The sequence below is a fragment of the Xiphias gladius genome, chromosome 3, assembly GCF_016859285.1.
Source record: "Xiphias gladius isolate SHS-SW01 ecotype Sanya breed wild chromosome 3, ASM1685928v1, whole genome shotgun sequence".
Classification (NCBI taxonomy): domain Eukaryota; kingdom Metazoa; phylum Chordata; class Actinopteri; order Istiophoriformes; family Xiphiidae; genus Xiphias; species Xiphias gladius.
The window spans coordinates 10,855,914-10,875,187 of NC_053402.1; the positions used below are offsets into that span (position 1 = coordinate 10,855,914).

At 39.8% G+C, this 19,274-nt stretch overlaps 1 protein-coding gene across 1 annotated transcript; it reads left to right on the forward strand.

The window, feature by feature from the left end:
- The first annotated feature begins 5,050 nt into the window (after positions 1-5,050).
- On the forward strand, positions 5,051-13,876 carry pecam1 (platelet/endothelial cell adhesion molecule 1). The gene is made up of 15 exons (XM_040123849.1): positions 5,051-5,147; positions 5,255-5,278; positions 6,726-7,019; positions 7,626-7,922; positions 8,013-8,273; positions 8,421-8,702; positions 9,373-9,672; positions 9,763-10,044; positions 10,677-10,809; positions 10,954-11,021; positions 11,202-11,255; positions 11,800-11,880; positions 12,009-12,065; positions 12,688-12,710; positions 12,816-13,876. Exons 1-15 carry the CDS (start codon positions 5,087-5,089, stop codon positions 12,846-12,848), a joined length of 2,250 nt encoding a protein of 749 aa, XP_039979783.1. The 5' UTR covers positions 5,051-5,086; the 3' UTR covers positions 12,849-13,876.
- The last annotated feature ends 5,398 nt before the right edge of the window (positions 13,877-19,274 follow it).

The following is a 19,274-nucleotide window of genomic DNA, read 5'->3' on the forward strand; positions in this document are numbered from 1 at the left end:
TGCAGCAGAGCCAGCAGACCCAGAACCCGTTCGGCAGTCCGACAGAAGTGGTATACAGCCGAGGGTGAAGACATCAATCACACCGCTGCCCTGGACTGAACGAGAATGGTGTCAGTGGTACTACCATCAATCACTCCCTTCAGTGTAATACACTTCTTACAGTCGTGAAATACAGTAAACACATGCAAACACTATCGTACACTATGCTCATCCAGCAGAATGAGTCAGGTCAAAATGTCAACTTATCAAGTCATTAAGACTATACTGAATAATTTAATATTGCAAAATAAATACCTAATGTTCTCATATTTTTTTAGGCCCCCTGTCAGTCACAGGCCCTTAAAATCATCCTGAGGGCAGATGTCATTTTTCCTGTTTGTAAGTAAGGACTAAGGGAGCTACAGAAGCTTACTATGTTAATACTCATTCGTCAAAGAATGACTCATATATATGAATGTGTCTTCTATGTTCCACCACGAGAATGGAGATGTGAGTGATAGGCTATCCACACTACATAAAAAGGGGGCTGCTTTATGGTTGAATGAAAGATATTATTGTTTTTGTTTGAGGCCCACAACCTATTAGCTGCTGTACATTGATGTAGTTGACATCTATTAAAGGAAAGCACTCTGAAAACAATAACAGTTTCTTTATCATGGATCCTAAGACACAGGTTTATACAGTACTATTGACAGTCACTAAAGTGAGGGGGCCCTTTGGCAGTTTGAGTCCTTGCACCTTATGGAGCTTTGAGTTCACTGATTTGCTGTATGTCTTTAACAATGTGGGCCCGGGATGTGTAAGTCGTAATACGAGAAACTGATTTGGGGATCAGACCAGGAAACATCGTGTCAGCTCCACTTTGTCCTCACACTATCAAGAGGAAAAAAATATTTCACTTCCTGTTACCAGTAAAAAGATGTTGTTATATAAACAACAAGACTAAGTCAAAACTTAGTATATAGCTGGGCTGCACTTTATCTGTTTACTACTCTCCTACTCTCTGTGCTCACATATATAGTATTTTAAAACAGCCCTCAAACTCCCAGGCCTCTGGTAGAGCAAAGTCACGCTGTCCAAAGGACTCAATCTTTTAATAAGTTAACAACTTGCCCTTTAATGTAGTGTCACTCAAAGGCTGATGATTGCATTTGTATAAGATAGCTCAACATATGATGAATAGATTACTGCAAATTTGTTTAGGCACTTGAGGATAGTCCCTATGTATTGTCTCTCAGTTAGCTTTCCAGACCAAAACGTAAGGATAACTGTCCTGGAAATCTCTCAAGACTGTTATACTCATCAGAAAGAGGATAAACCCCTTTGTGTAAGGGTACAACGTGGCCTTTTCTCTGACATATCCTTTAGAAGGAAACAATTTTTGCCTCACCTATGTCGTAGTTGTCTCTTCATTTTTCCTCCATCCAAGTCTTCTGGTGTGTATTTATTATTACAGCCTCATGGGGCTGTAACCATGCCTAGAGACTTGAAGTGATTTTTATTTTGATAGATAGATTACAGCAATTACAGCCTTAACTAATTTGCTAGATAAGGAGTCACACACAAAAACAGACACACGCGATCGTATCACATAAATCATTAATTCTCACATGACACCATAAAATGTGACACAACAGCATTTGCATCATAATGTATTTAAAGCATAAAACATGAAATTCAACATTTGCTAAAAAAGAAAGTTGGAGAGAAGGTAACGACACACAGGATTGACAACAGTATACCGATCCATAAAGGACCAGTCTGGTATGTGTAGTATTATATGGGGGTTACGTTGTAGCAGCCTGGTGTCATTTGCTTTAGTAAAGGTAAACACAGTGGACAGCGTAATGGCAATGCGTTCTGGCGCTACACTTGTCAAATCAGAAGCTGCAGATTTATCATAATATATGTGTCCTGCTGCCTTCAGATGGCTGTAGGGATTTAATAAACTGAAGGAGAAACTTTTCATGCAGCATAAAGCGGCTGTGGACAACAGATAGGCCACTGTAAAAATTACTCATACTAATTTATAGAGAAATGCAGACTGACTCCTGACAATCCTGCTTTAAAGGGGCAATATGTAAGTATTGGCGAACTGTCTAATTCATACTCTAAACAAATAGCATATTACCAGAAATATGGGCTAACATTATCAGCTAACATTAGCCTCAATAAATCTTAACTCAGCATAAGGCAGTTGTTGACATGTTGTCAAATCTGTATAGATTGGGGAATAATGTTTTTCACACAGGTTAACCTTGCAATCTGATTATGTAACTGGCAGGTTGTTTTCTTCGGTTATTGTTAGACTGACGACAATGATTTCATCCCCAGTCTTCCCAGTCAGCGACAGGGAAGACGTAGTGTTGGCAGGAGTAGAGGACGAGCCACGAGAGGTTAAGGAACGCGAGGGAGAAGGAGAGCAGCTAGAGCAGCAGCATCAATAGCTGAAAGTCCAAGACACATGTTTCACCAAAATACCAACAACTGTATTTTGGTGTGAATGCAGTTGCTGCAGAATCTCCCACCTGTTCACGCCTCTCCTCCCACCTGTGTACCGTGCGCTCTGCGCTTGGCACCAAAATACCCCACAGACGGGCAAAGCAATTTTCAAGGTCAGGAATTTGCCAAACTGGCAAACCTCTGCTTGTGCTGGTCTTTGCGCCGCCATGAAACTGGGCATGAAAAATTGTAAACCTTTATGTCAACCTAGACTGTTGTGTTTTTTTGTTTTGTTTTTTTCTGTTTTTTTGTCGACCAGCTTTTTATTGCAGATCTTAAAAGAGTACTCCAGTCACTAGATAATCCAAATCCATACAGGTGGGCATCTCATGAGAGACACAGGTTAAAAAAGGAATGGACAGGTTTGAAGCAGGGGATGCCACAACAGCCTTAATTTTAGTCCATTAGTATGAGTCAAACTCCAAAAACAGTCGATCCTACACTTCCCATAGTGCAACTCGATGGCATCTTTTGTGACAGGTAAACACCCACTGCATCCCCTGGTTCATAATGCAGGCTTCTTCTGCAAAATTTCAGCACCAAAGCTGAGCTTACCCTGATGACATCATCAGGGTTATTTGCTCAGACTTTAGAAAGTTCCTCCAGAAACATAGAAGCCCTTAAATACAGGGGCATTGCCAGGAATTTTGGCCCCATGAAAAGATGTCACATTGGGCCCCAGCACCACAGGCCAAGCCGGCCCTGAAGATATAACACTGTGCAGACGTGCATGCAACATTCTGCATACAGTGGAATTCACTATGTGATGCAAGACTGATCCCCTCTACAAGGAATGTGCTAAAGGCAATCTTCTGCAGTTTAAATGTAATTTTAATGGTAAAATTCTTGAATGGAAAATTCTCTCAACATTAATGAATAACTTTGAATAAATATAACTTAAATACACATTAATCTCTTCAATTAAAATAAATTAAAATGATCATCTATAGAATGATGTAACACAAAAAAGAATAAAATCAGCAGGAGATTTTTTAACCAAGTATACATACCAACTAGAAAATAAGCAGCTGTAAAAGTGGAAATGGAAAACAAAATGGAAATGTAAAGGCCTGATGGTAGCGCCAGAGAAAAGGTCAAGTGGTTACCAAATCCAGCATCCAATACATACTATAGGCTGCTACCTCTGTACAGCTTGAAAACATGTCTTTTGTCAAATATCTGGAACAAACGAAAGTGACTGGAACTACAATGCAGATAAAACTGCAGAGCATGTTTTCGGGAACCTTTTTTTTGTTAATCTTCAGCACCTCTTTGTGGTCGTAGTTAAGGATTGCAAGATGCTGCACACTGCGTACATTAATCTGCAATATAATACGAATACAACCATATTCTTAATATTGAAATATTTGCACAGTTTTGCATCTGTGATAACAAAAGGTGAAATTGCGAGCTGCAGTCTGTGATATTACTATTCTATGCGTTACCAGTGATAATGAGAGAAATATACAGTTTCAGGTGGAATGACTGCTCCCCAGCGGAATCCCATAGCCTAAGGCTTTTTTATTTTATGGGGAAACATCAATGATGACTACAATGTTTGTTGTGAGATTAACACCTGTCCAACAATACTGTTTAACTGCTCAAGTCTAATTTCTCATTGACTGGATAGCAGACGAACTGAAGGATTGATACCATAATGATTTAATCTGCCATTCCCTTATGTTGTGTATTTCTCCCCAAATCTCGCACATGTCCATCATATATAAATCAACACTACACGCTCTTCAGTTAAAGCTTGACAGTTGTTAAGATCTCAGTTTGTATCCTATAAATAATTAAGTGGCTCCATCATAGTTTCATCTGACAGTCTTAACAAGAGCACTGGAGAGAGGATTAAATATGGGGTATAAGGTGCTGTTGTCAAAACAGTGTATGTTTTGATTATGCTTAATATATTTAATCAGAGATTGGATCATGACTCAGTAGGAATCCCTGCAGTTCAGTAAAGAAACAGCAGATGACATTAACAATTGAAGAGGTGAGCTTGTGGGCCAAGCAAAGTGGAGCACAGCCTTTAGGTTGTTGCATAATTCCTGATGTGTTTGTTGGTCTGTCTGGGAAAGCAACAGAGAGATGACCAAATTTAGGGATTTGGTCATCTCTAATATTACAAAATTTAGTCATAGACTATGCAGTTGGCATAGCTCTACATGAGTGTCATTCATAATTACATGTTAAATCATGTAAGAAACTCCCAGACTGGATCCATGCTGAGAGAAAAATGAGGAGGTTGCAAGGTCAGAAGGTTTATGCAAGGCTCCTGTGCCGCATTGTTGAAATTTCTCTTCTCTCGCACACTAATAAAAACAGTGTAAATGCCTGATTTCTGAGGAAGTAACAGTCATTTCCTGGTCAGTCAAGCAGCACAAGGAGTATGTATGATAAGACCCCCCCCTCACCATTTACCCCCCATGACCTGAAAAACCAAAATGTGACTTCCACACACTCCACCTCTTCCTTCCTACGGCCCTCCCCTGTTCTTTTGTCTGCCCTCTACTGCCCCTGTCTCATCGGCCCTCTGCAGCTATTTTATTCTTACAGCAGTGTACCACCATCACTCAAGATGGACTCGAGACCTCCTAACCTGCTGCTGCTGCTGCTTCTCACCAGCCTCCTCCACTTCTGTAAGGATCCACTGTTTTGCTGCTTCAAAGATAAAGGATGATCCTTCAGTTAAACATAATCTCCTGACCCTCACTTCTGTTTTTTTCCTCCTTTACTCCAAATACAGCACAGTGTGCCACAGAACAGTCGTGTAAGTACAACTGCTATATACTGCACCGTATAGCTGACTCTTGTTTAATAGCTGGTCTACGGTTCCATCAGTGTTGAGACAGTTTGAGGTTATCCAGCTCTTGCTGTAGTAGACAAGAATGCTATTTATACCTCACACGGTTATTTTTTTACAGGAAATTTGCATTGTGTTATGCACTCCTGGCCTCCTTGATATTGTCAAGTCTTTGATGAGATTCATTGAAGCTATTTTTAGTTGTCACAGGTGAAGCTGGGTATTTCTATCACATCAACATGAGTTTGGATGAACTCAAATTTTTAATAGTTTTCAAACATGTATTTGAATTCTTCTTGTATTCTTTTTGTCCCAAGGTTTATCCGGAGTTCTTAACTAAATGGTTATAGAGCCAGTCAGTGTCTTAATGGAATAAATTAACATTTTACTGAATGCACTTTTTGCCAAGTATCAGATGAGAAAATTGACACCACTCTTATGTCTGTCCACTCAATATAAGGCTACAGCCAGAAGCTGGTTAGCTTAGCTTGGTCCGAAGGTAACACAATCACCTACCAGCACCTCTGAAGCTCACTAAGGAACCTGAAGTCTTGCTGTGACCTAGAGATTGAAAATAACCAACGGAGACTCCAGGAATTCACCGCTCCAGGTCAAGAAACAGTCATAAAATGGTCATAAAATGGTCATAAAATGCTAAATTATCATTTTTTTACGCTTCGGTTTTATACAGATTAAACAAAAGAGATCTGACGTGATCATTTATGAACTTCACAGGTGCCAGTAGGCACATTTTTTCAGGCTGGCCTTTTTCCCCTGTTTCAAGTCTTTGTGCTAAGCTAACTGGCTGCTGGCTATGGCTTCACATTTTTTATCAAGGCAAGAGAATGGTTTCGATCTTCTCATCTAACTATTAGCAAGAAAGTAAATAAGTGTATTTCCAAAAATGTTTAACTATTTCACTAAAGTTGCAATACCTACATGTGGTCTTTGACAAGCAATCTTAACTCACTCTAAATATGTACTGTCTCTGCAGTCATTCACTTCCTCAGTCACTCTACATCACCGTAGAGCTCGGTGTCCAAACTAAGAGCAGTACTTTGAGGATGTGGACAAAGTGATTGTTTTGTAGCTGTTGAGGCAGGTTACACTGTGTTGTTGTTGCTGAGGGAGAGCAGAAGCTGGGATAAATCAACACAGCTCTCCCAGTGGGAGGCAAGGGTCAGACACTGTTTGTTGAAGCTTTTGACTTCCTTCAGCAGCTCCTGCTTACTGTGCAGTAGATTGGGAGCCAGGGAGTGACTTCACCTTTGTTTTTGAGAGAATAATAGACACTGACTCTTGTATTGTATTACTGCTTCACTCCTTTGTGTTGTTTTTACATAAGTGAGACAAATTAAGTCCAAATGAAATTATTTCTTTCTAATATGTGTCTCTGTGACATTGGGACTTACAGCTTACATTATAGATTCCGTTGGCCTGACAATCCTGCCCAGCAGCACAGTTCAGAGTGGGACACCGGTGACCGTACGCTGCCAGGTCAGCGTCAGTCATGACAGCATCCCAAACCTGACACATACTTTCCATCTTACACGGGACGACTATTCCATCCACTACTCTACCACCACAGAAGACTCAATCGTATATGAACTCAGCCCAGCCAGGGCAGCCGACTCTGGAAATTACGAATGTCGGGTCACAGTCAAAGACAAGAGCAAAACCAGCCTCAACCGAAAACTCGATGTCACAGGTAAAGCTGGAGATGACAACTTGGAACAATAATTTTTTTAAAACCCGGGTTTATTTATTAGTTTTGCTTGTTGAAACCATTTTCCACAACATGACATAAGATTTTAGACTGATTAATAATAATAACCATTTTTAGAAACCCGAAATGTGCTTGAGTTAAATATCAATCCCATTTAACATTTTGGCTTAATAATGGGAGTTTTGTATATTCCTGCTTTAGAAATGTTGCATTACAGCTGCAGACATTTAATTTCTGGATGTTAGAAATTCTTTTAGCATACCGACATGTTTTTAGATTTCCTCTGCCATATCAAATAGTCTTTTTGACTTAAAGCAAACTTTGAAAAATTAGTCTCAGGAATGTAAATGTATACACTTTGTAGTTAATGTGCTTAAAACATACAAAACCTGGAGCATTTGTCATCAAGCTTGAAAACTGTCTTAGTTCCTTTTTGGCAGGATTAGGATTTGACAGGATACAGGCTTTCCCACACCCAACCGTGATCCCGGGATTCCTTATATCCAGGGCAGCTCATGTATGTGTACTGTTATATCTGAACAACCAGCATCACTATGTAGAGTAACGGCTTTGCTTTCCACTCCTCAGGCCTGCAGACCCCCATTTTGTATCTGAATAAGACTACATTCTATGAGGGTGACGAATTCATAGCCACTTGCAGTGCTCCAGAGGAGAAAGGATCCCTAGTGTTCCGTTTTTTCAAGAGATTTAGATACGAAGAGCCTCAGAAGATGAAGCAGGTAGCACCCACTGGGAACTCATCGGAGACCACGCTGGTCCTGAAACAGGTTGGAGATTATTTCCTGTACTGCGACTATGAGATCAATATGGTTCATGGGACCAGACGCTCCAACTACAGCAACGAGATTCGAGTGATAGTCAGAGGTGATTAGAAGAGTTGTTAAGTCACAGAGAAAAGATCAGATTGGTCGAAGAAGGACGTGCGATTGACAATTCTGAGTTATTGTCTTGCAGGACTCTACATTTCCCCGGTCATGAATGTGCTGCCCTCTTCTCATGTCTTTGAGGGTGACATAATGGAGGTGGTCTGTAAAGTGGTGAGTTCACTGAAGAACGTTGAAGTATTCTTGACAAGGGAAAGGAGGATCCTCAAGAAAGCTCCAGTCAGCCTCAGTCATCGATTCAGAGCAGAAGAAGGCGACTCTGGGGAGCTCACGTGCAAGGCAGAGTTGGGCAATGTGCAGAAAGAAACCTATGAAATAATCAAAGTCAAAGGCAAGTGCTGGATATCCCACTTATTATGAAATTTGTAACATCACATTAAGTACCATCTTAAGTTTAAAGACCTTTTCTATGTTCAAAATAAAAAATATATGGTATAAACATTATATAATGCTTCATTTTTGTTGTCTGACCCAATAGAGCTGTTTTCAAAGCCACGCCTGACTGTGCAGCCTGTAGACATATATGAGGGAGACAGCTTCAAACTGACCTGCTCTGTCTCTTTTTATGTTCCTGAGAGGATCAGCAATAGAACCATGCAGTTCTCCATCTACAAAGATAACGTCAGCGTCACCTCTTCAAAGACATATATTGCCATGGCACACCCAAATACAACTGGCAACTACACGTGTAAATTCCAGGTTGCCTCTCTTGAACACACTCTCGTAAAAGAAAGCCAAAACCTTGTTGTTAAAGCTAAGGGTAAGTCATGAAATTGAAATTAAAAATAATGGGCTGTTTTTTTGGGGGACAGTCTGTCAGTTAGCCAGTCTACCACTTCAATCCAGACTCAAACATCAAACTCAATATCTACTAGATGGATTCCGAAATGTATGATTCCCAGATGATGAATCTTAATGACCTTTATGGTCCCTTTATTTTTATTCTAGCCACAGTGGGGTTGACGTTTTGGATTTTTATTGAAATATATTTACAATTATTGGATGGATTATTTTAAAATTCTTGTTCCTCTAAGGATGAATTGTAATGACTCTGGTAATGCTGATGTTTCATCTATCGACCATCAGATCAAAATTTCACTTAGTCCAATATGTTGGTTACAACCAAATGCCTAGAACACTAATGACATTCCCATCAGCCTAAGCTGCACAATGTGTTTGGTGCTGATTAGAAAGTGTTAGAATGCTAACATACTAAACTAAGATGGTGAACATGGTAAATATGATACCTGCTAAAAATCAGCATGTTAGCATTGTCATTATGAGCATATAAGAATGCTGATGTTAGCATTTAGCTCAAACTGTGCCCAGGCACAACCTCACAGTGCTGATAGCATGGCTATACTCTTGTTCATTTGTGTCTTGTTTGTTTCTGTTGGAATGACTAACTGGTTAATTATCTTTATCCCCAGTTCTTGTTTCAAAACCCGTGCTGAGTGTTGTTGGCGGTACGCTTGTGTTGGGGAAGCGCTTCCAGCTGCTCTGTCACAGTGACAATGGCACTCTGCCCATCACGTACACTTTGGATGGCCCTGGCGGGCTGAATGGGCAAAGGGTGGTGCGCAAGGTGGGAGAACAAGCCATCTTTGACTCCTCAGCCATCTTTAACAGCCTCGAATTAAATAACTTCAATTGCCACGCGCAAAACAAGCCAAACAACTCTCCCATGGCAGGAACAGTGCATCAGCTGTTCCATTCAACCAACGTAATAGGTGTGCGGGATGCGAGAACAATGACAATCAGTTAAACTAATGTAAAAACTTTGTGGACTGCGAGTATAACATACATTTTACTCTCTGCAGAGCCTGTGTCAAAACTAGTGTTGACCATACTCCCCAGCATGGGGGACGTCTCTGAGGGGCAGGATGTGACTCTCACCTGCTCTGTTGAGAGAGGCACTCTTCCCATCACCTTCACCTGGTATCATGCTGAGACAGGGATTAAGATTTCTTCTAAGGTCTCCAAGAAACTGAAAGAATCCCACTTCATACACAATATCAATGGAAAGCATAAAGGGGGATACTACTGTGTGAGCACCAACCCGGCCAATGAAACTAAGCAGAGTCACACTGTCATGATTAAAGGTGGGTTTTATCTTCAATTAATAGCAGTGATGAGGTTGTGCATCTGTTCCTGTATGTCTATCTTTGTGTTGACCAATGAAAGTTTTAAAAAGAAAGGATATTCATGTGATTAAGTGTAAGATTCTCATAACACTGCATTATTAGTTTGACAGGTTTCTCAGTCTGACCCCATAGTTAGATTTTAAGAATGAAATATAATGGATTTCATAAAGAAATTGTAACTTTGTATTATTAGAAGAAGAGGAATAACAATCTGTTTTTCATCTCAGGGTACACATTGTTTTTTGACTCAGCATTTATTAGAATACTTATTGCTTGACTAGAAAATATATAATTTAGCCATAATGAGTTTAGTCCCTGAGGAAATTTTAGATAAAAAGTATTGGAATGTTGGAATTTGCATTCATTCACATTTTTGGCATCCAGCTAACCCCCTTTGCAGTGAGTGTAGATTTAAAATAAACTTTTAACAAAGCCTGAACTGACCTTATCTGAACTCTGACATGATAATGAAACAAAATGATTATACATAGTTGAGGTTTTGTGGGTTAATTTTGAATGCTGTGTTTTATAATGAAATTATAATATAATGCCAGACCCATTCATATATTTAATTCACATGTATTCAACAGTGAATTTGGCTGTCTGGAAGAAAGGTCTTATTGCAGTCTTCTGCATCCTGCTCATACTGGCTTTTAGCTTTGTTATCGCCTTTAAAACACGTCTCCTTCAATTTAAGAGGAAAAGAACAGGCGAGCTGTCAGTGTGAGTAGCATTACTCTTGTTCTTATCAAAAATCAGTGTTTTAAAAGTGAAGTAATATGAGTGACAAGAAGGAGTACAATGGTGACGCCCATAGAGCTTCCTGTTTTAAAAAGCTAATCGTGTTTTGTGTCTACCTCGTCTTAGGAAGTCAGCCAGCACCAAAGTAGAGCGGCTGAGCCTCACCCAGGCAGAGGTCAATGAGGCTGCAAACGGTAAAGCTTCATATACTCATACGAATACAGGGCTGCAAATTGTACTGAAGAGCAAACTATGTTTAGTTAACTCATTTGAAAAAAATGTTTTCTTTGTTCACTGTTCATTTGTAAGCGTTAAGGTAGTGCTGTAGATTGTACTGATTCAACAGCTGTCGTGTTTTTGTCCTCTCTGTGTAGTCACACCAGGCATGATAGGAAAGAGTGTTTGGAGTGAACATGTATCAGGTTCTGGTGAGTACAGTGTATAGGCATATAGTTTGAATTTTATGCATATTATTATTAAAGGATAAGGCTGGTATTACTCTCTATTTATCTAATTGTCAACAAATCCCACACAAAGATCAAAACCAATAATGTGTTAATCTGTCTCTCTCAGTACTTTCTGACTTCCCTACCCTGTCTGTGATCCAGCCCTAAGGCTATTGGATCCAAATGAAGACATAAATCTAAAAATGGGTCACAAATATGTAGTTTCACCGTAGTTTTTTAGCGAATGTTACTCAAACAGAAGTAAATAATGTATTTATTGGGAACTATCTTCAACTGCTGATAAATACACATTGGTGCACTAGCAGGTATTTACAGCAGCAGGGCGATGTCTGTGAAACTCAAAATAAACTACATTTGTTAACAATAAGAGGAATACTGAATATCAGCAGCCATATCTTTTAAACATTATCCTTATTTGATTGCTGTGCTGTTTGCAGTTTTTAAAATAATATGAAATGCAATTAAGTTTAAGTTAGTTAATGCCAGCCACTGTTTTCTGACGCAGAGTCAGATGACCAGAGTAGTGTGAATGCTATAGAACCTCAATACACAGAGGTCAAGACCAGACCGGCAGATCCCAACAAAGGTGAAGCTGCCTCCGGATTTTCATTTTTCTTTTCAAAAATGTACAGTCATATCACAGTTGTTAAACTGAACCTTAAATTTGACCTTAAAAACACTGCCTAAAATAATTACGTGTTTGTTCCATGTTAGCTCCTGTGAAGAAGGGCACAGACACAGTGTACGGCGAAGTGAGGAACTCCAAGCAAGGTATGACTAACATCCTGCTCTTTATTCAAATCCCTCTTACGTTACACAGTGAGAAAATCAGGCTGCTGGCTGACATTTGAAAAAAAGCGCCAGGAAACAGGATCAACTCCGGCTGTAAACATCTGCATTGTTAGTGAAAGAATGTCCCATTAAAACAGAAGGCCCAGTCGCCAGGTGTCCACTTCCTGCTTTCATCAAAGACAACTTCCTGTACCAACAATCAGACCCAAACAGCGGGTACATCCGTTAGGACTATGTGAGCAACATGCTCCATTGTTTGATACTCCTGGGGGAAACTCTTGTCCATTGTTCAGTCATTGGCTCCTAACAACTCCTAGCAGTTTAAATGTCATTAAGTGTCACACGATGATGCAGCAGAAGTGAAGGAAAACATGATATCTGGTTTGTTTTTACTCTATGTGCTCTAGCAACATCCTTGCTCATAGGGAAAGACTTCATTAGCATATACATAATAGCGCGAGTGCATGCAACGTGATAAGCTCCCAGTTTCCAGGTAGTGGGGGAGCTGTTCATTTGAGTGCTTATGAGTGTGCAAGTCCTCCTTAAAACCTCAGACTCCTCTTTGTTCCCTGAGCTTGTCCTCTTGATTTTGTTTTTGCAGGTGTTCCAGAGCAGGCTGATGGTGTAAGTAGCAGCACACACACATCACACACCCATCATGCACACAGTGCATGCACATATTACAAATAGGCCCACACACACTCACGAATCTGTTGTGTGTTTGCTCAGAGAGACCTCTCACGGACAGACACAGTGCAATAAATGGAAGCCCTGTGGAGTCAGGTTTTATTGTTTGTAAACAGGTAACTGAAAGTATTATATTCTTAGTTATGTAGAACCCACTGTAATGCCTTATTTTACTGCTTCATGAATTTGTGATAGTTTACTAATAATTACAGAGGAAATGTCCCGAAAAGAATCGTTTAATTTGGCGCTAATTGTGTTCATGTTCATTATAGTGGATACATTTTCACACTCAGAATTTGGACACACAAATTTAGATTTTTTTTTTTTTTATTACAAAAAGCCTACATCACAAACTGTATTTGAAAGATGTGGACATTTAGCAGTTGGGAGGGTCATATGAAAGAAACTACCCACTATTCAGCTATTATGGGAAATGTAGTGTTTTGCTTTTGATATATATACTATGGACTAAAAGTCAGAATATATTAGGCTTTGCTGCTTTAATTTTGATCATTTGTAAGTCCCTCAATTTTAGGAAAGTTCAATACTAGGCGCTGTTGTTCTGGAGACTTCTCGTCAGCTCATAGCAGATTAGCTGAACATGCAAAAACGTGCAATTTGCTTACAGGCAAGCATACCATTCAACATATGTGAGGACTAATGTTTACAATAATAAATGAATGATTAATACATTTTTACTTCAATTTAAATGGAGCATTTCTTTCAAGGAAATTTCTCTGGAAATTAACAAATGCTTTTACCGAAACCAACTGAAGTTAGAGCTTTAGAACTTTGTATTTTTTTCCCTATAATTTCCTCATAATTTGTTCCAAATTATGTAGTTCTTTCCAGTAAACCTTCAGTTTACTTTCAGCAAACCTTCAAGAAATGATTAGGAACACTCTGAAACTGTAACTGTTCTTGTTGATCACTCTGTTCAAGATGAATGAGTGGACATCATGTTATCAATCACAGATAGCTCGTTATAAGCAGTCAGTCTGTGTCATGTAAAAATTTTGTAACCAGTATCAGTTTCAGTTATCCAGCTCAAATTAGAGCCATTTTCTTTCTTCATATTAGCCTCGTGTTTCATTTTTTTGTACCCTTTCAGCAGGGGTCAGTAGAATATGCGCAGCTGAATCTTGATACGGCTCACCACGTTGACCACGTTGACCACGTTGACCCCGGTGACCCCAGTGGCCACGTTGACCATGGTAACCAAGGCGACCACTCTGCCCAGGATGACCACATGGACGAGATGGACACAAGTGTGCACACACTGAACACTGCTGTCCATGTGAAAATGAAAAAAAAGCCCAACTGATGACATGATGACTGAACAAGAATATTTATATATATTTATTTATTTAAAAGCTGCTGCACAGTCTGAGTAAAAAACCTGAAAAAACCCTAAACACACACAGTAACAATTACAGTATTTTTTTTTTTTATTTTTTTTGAGAACATTCCACACTGTTACTTGCTTTGTTTTTGCCTTTGCAATAAAATAAAAAAAAAAATGTGTTTGTTTCTTTTGCTTCTTTGCTTTTTCTTTTAGTTTTAAGAGAGAGAGAGTGCAGAGACCCCCTGTGAAAAAATCATTCAAAAAAATCATCCTTCCAGTGGCGGCAGAATAAGAACTCAGCATAGTAGTGACATCACCTCTTTAGCCATGATCACCCCTTAGCCAGTTCATTAGAGCCCTCTGCTATGTGAGAACCAGTTCTTCTTAAACCACTAGAGGACTTCAGGCAGAGAGGCAGCGCATCACATGGAAACCTCTGCCTGGCTGCTGGCTGCTGTTTTAATGTGAGTTTCTTTGTTCTGTGTTGACACTACATCAGGAAATATCAGTTTCCATTTCCATTATCTGGGGTGTAATTGAAAGATATAACATGAACTTATTCAAGGTCTCAATAAACATAGGACTGATATGTCTAGCCGGTGAATCTTTTGAGGCTGTGTGTTATACATAACTGAACCCGTTATGTCAGATGAGGAAACAGTGTATTAATTAGTTAAGTGGTTTGAACCAAGAAATTTAAAAAAAGGCCTGTTGCAATTTCCCGGACCCCGGCTTGACTTATTCAAAATGTTTGTACAGTCCAAAAACCTGCTGTTTAAGAAGTGGGAACCAGAGAATCATCAGTCATTTTGCTTCAAAAAAAGACTCAAACTATTAATCGATGACCAAAACTTTTTGTAGATCAATTTTCTGTCTAATCGATTGTGAATGTCTTTGATACACATTTTGTATGAGTCGACCCCTTAAACTGCAGCATGAAGTTACACCAGAACGGTGCCTTTATCACAGCGCAGGCAGTTATTTCTTTATGAGTTTGAACTATTGAAATGATAATAAATAAATAAAATATTACACACAAGGGAAGGGGGGGTCCCTTGTGTGTAATATTATATATAATAATATTATGCTTCAAGGTTCTGACCTTTATATTGACAAGGCGTGCAACTGTTGTGTTAAACTAATCATTGTAAATATACTCTACAGACTCTTCTAAAGGGCTGATGTAACCTCCCTGAAACGATGGCTGTCCAACTTGATTAAGAGTTCATAAATGTGGGGGTGTCCTGGTGGCAGAGAGCAGACGCTGCTCATGTAATTGCAACATCCCCAGTCTGAGTTGACACTGCCCGGTATCAAAATAAATGGAAAAATGCCCCGAAAAAAAATACAGAGCAAAGAAAAAAAATCAGAAATTTTTATCGACAAGCCGATCGACCCATGGGCAGACATTTTGACTTGTCATAGTCGGTAAAGCACAGATATTACTAACAACATTACGATGGCTCCTTTAAATTCAAGTGACCCAGTAAGCTGTGACAGTGAGGCAGCGTGTACAGTACTGTGATCCTGAAGCTGAGGGAGCTAAATGGAATTCAGCCATCATCAATGTTATTATTTAAACCTCATCTTTTTCTACTGTGACAGGTAAAAAATGTCTCCTGTGAAAACGGCCTGTTAGCCATCAATGGCTTGCCAGATTAATAAAGCTTTCTACATTGCTACTGTCACATAAACCCTCTCTATTGTTATTGTTGTCCATAGTTTCACTTCGGTTCACGGATTTTGTTTAGTTTGTTTAGTTTAGTTTATTTTAGTTTGTATGACTTCGCACAATTCTCTGACCTCTTTCGAAGTCCTGCATTAAGTCAAAAGTGCCTTAGTCATCATTTCTCTCGGTTCTCGAGCGCTTGACACTTTGGAAAAACAAGGTTTTAACCTGCCAGCAGTTGAGCTGGGGACAAGATAAGCAAATTATAAAGGTGCTGCACTAGACCTTAATTCAAAGCCTACATCGGGTTCAGTCAGTTCATGGCAACTACTGTCGACAGTGTGGATTATGAGGATCTGCTTTTTGACAGGAAGCTCTCAGGAACACTGAACAACAGATCAAATCCATGTGGGAATCTGTAACACCTGACACCAGAGCTAACACCAACAGGCTACCACCATCAACCGTGCTCTCATCTCCATTCTTAGCACAAGGTAACGTATAGACCGGCCTGCAGATGAAGTGCTCATCTTCATTATCTGCCTGTCTGCCATTTGTCCATGCGTGCTTGTGTATATGTGTGTGTGCTATGCCGGTTCACAGAACTGTCTGTTCTCTCCGCCTCCGCCAGCTCTGAGCTTTGTTCATCGATGAAACTGTGCCAAGTCTGCATGAATGTGTGCACAACATGTGACACCAGGATGTGGTACAATATTTCCAGGGTTTGCACCATTCCCTCAGGCGCCTGAGCTCACTCTTGCCGAAGTCATCTATGAATGGATATGGCTTCAGCTCTGAGGTGCCAAAATGAAAACTCACTCCTGCTCTGAGGATAGAACTGCATCTCAGTCGACTCATGGTTTATTAATTGTATTATTTAACCAGGAGGGCTTGACGAGGGAACAGCATATTCTGAGCAGCAGTGATCAGGCACAATGGAACTGATACTGTGTTATATGAATATCAGAAATGTAAGTTATACAGTATCATTAGAAATAGGCTGCTGGGGTATAATTAAACAGTGGGCAAAGAAAAAAATAGCCTGAAGCTGCCTTGGATTTGTTTTTGGAGACATGTGACCAAGAGACAAAACCACAAAGTCATATGACAAATTGTTTGCCACAAAACTGATTGTGAAAGAGGCAGGGACGAGGAGAGTGATTTGAGTGCATTCCTGTCGGTCATTTTAGACACTGCACCAAGAATGGGGCCATTCTACCTTCAGATCGTAACTGTCTGTCTGTTCTGTCAGGGGGAAGATGATGGATTTACTACCATTCCCAAAGTTATGATGTGTGAGGTCATGTACCCTGACAGACCTTTGGGATTCATATAACACCCACCACCACCACCATCCCCAGAGAATGATGCCGTCACATGATCAGTGCTTATGGTGCTGATAGTGAGGTAACTAAGGAAAGGGGCTTGACTACATACATATGGTAAGAGTGATAGATCAGTCTTACGGGCCCAGTACAGTCTTTATTACTGCACGTACACTGTTCGTGTACGTAACCTGATCCAGCCTCGCCTGTATCTAGAGCACGACTCCTGAATTGCCATTGGCTGCTGTGCTAAAATTAGCATATTGACCCCTGTGAAATGCATTCTGGGAATATCCTGTCTTTGACTTGGCCTTATGGGGCCAGTCTTCAGACGCAGCACTGAGGTCATCGTGTAACCTCATCTTTTTTCTTCCTGCAAAGGAACATTAATGTTAAAGAGATATTCCTCAATGTATGTGGTTTTATATTTGCACCTCTCATTATAATCATTTAACATTAGTTAATTTAAATGCTGAGATTCAATATAACTACTCTATATTATTACAGTATTACTACTCTTCTATTTATGCATTCTTGTAATCAAGGTGTATTTGCAGTAGTAGTAGTAATATTAGGAGTAAAATAGTAGTTTTAGCAAATTATGAATATAAGGTTGTTTTCATGAAGAATATCTACACAGTTCATGGAGGCAGGTCAGGCTATGTGAGACTAAATCACACAAAATGTTTTTTGTAGTGGTGCCAAAGGATTTAATGAAAAGACATAAAAATACAGTTACTGTGTACATTGAATGTTTTGTCTACCCATATAACTCAATTCAAGTTGTGCAGAAATACTAATTCCCTAATTTCCTAATAATGTAATAATTTAATAATAATAATTTCATGTTTTATGACAAGCATTTTTATTTAAATTCATTCATGGTATAATGGGTAATCTGAGTAACCACGATCCCTCGTCATTGTGATGATAAAACCTCAACCAGATATATATTGTGTCAAATCCAACATAATGTAATAAGACTCCTTAAGTAACATGACAGAGACAAATATGTTATCATATCATTTGTCTTGCATAGTATAGAAATATTTACACAAACCTGAGCACATCTATCCCTTTTAAATGTATTCTTATAATGATCTATTGCTTTTCTCCAGTACCGTGTGAGAAATAGAGCCAGTCTCAAACTGGAAATAATCATTTCTGGTATCCATCCATCCATTAGCTATACCACGCATCCTTGAGGGCCGCGGGGGGCCTGGAGCCAATCGCAGCTGACACTGGGCCGGGGTACACCCTGGACGGGGTGGACAGGGTGTCCTGTCCAAAAAATTAGAGTTGCCAATTAACCTAACCTGCATGTCTTTGGAGTGTGGAAGGAAACCGGAGTACCCTGAGGAGGCCCACGCAGGCAAGAGGAGGGCATGCAGGCTCCATGAAGGGGGGCCCCAGCCAGCCGGCAGGTTCAAACCCAGAACCTTCTTGCTGTGAGGAGACAGTGCTGACCACCGCAACACTGTGCTGCCCAGTTGTTTCTAATATTCATAATTTATTGGAGAATATTTGTTTTAAAATGTGAGGGTTGGTCTACACAATATACAAACCATGACCTAAATTCAATTCAAGCCTTAGAACTAATTGACAATAAAATTAATTTAATTTACATTACTTTTATATGACATGTTAAGATGTTTGTATGATGCTGCATTTGACACATCAGTTTCCTGGTGGGAAAAATATTGAAGATTAAGAGGTAATTGCCAGTTTTGAAGCTGGCATCACGTATATACAATATATTTTTTTATTCTTGTCACTGCCAAGCAGACACATCTCAGTGTGTTGTATAAAGGCTGCAGGCTAAAGGCAGCCCAGGCATGCCATTGTGTGACAGTATGATACTTTGTTGTCCTTCATATGCTGAGTAAAGGGTAGATTTAGTAAGGACACCTGTTTGATGTCCTTCATGTTTAATTGCTTTAGCTCTCACAGATCCAGGAACTTAATTCATTATAACCTTTTGAAACCTGGTCAGAGCACACAGCAGCAGTGGAGGAGGTTCACGGGACACACAGTTTTCTTCAGTGACCACTGACCATTTCCAGACTCAAGCACATGCCCTTATTGTGCAATCAGGCATCAACAAATTACGCACAACTTTTAACCTCTGACCTCCTTTTCCATGGATGCGGGCTTCCGCTAAG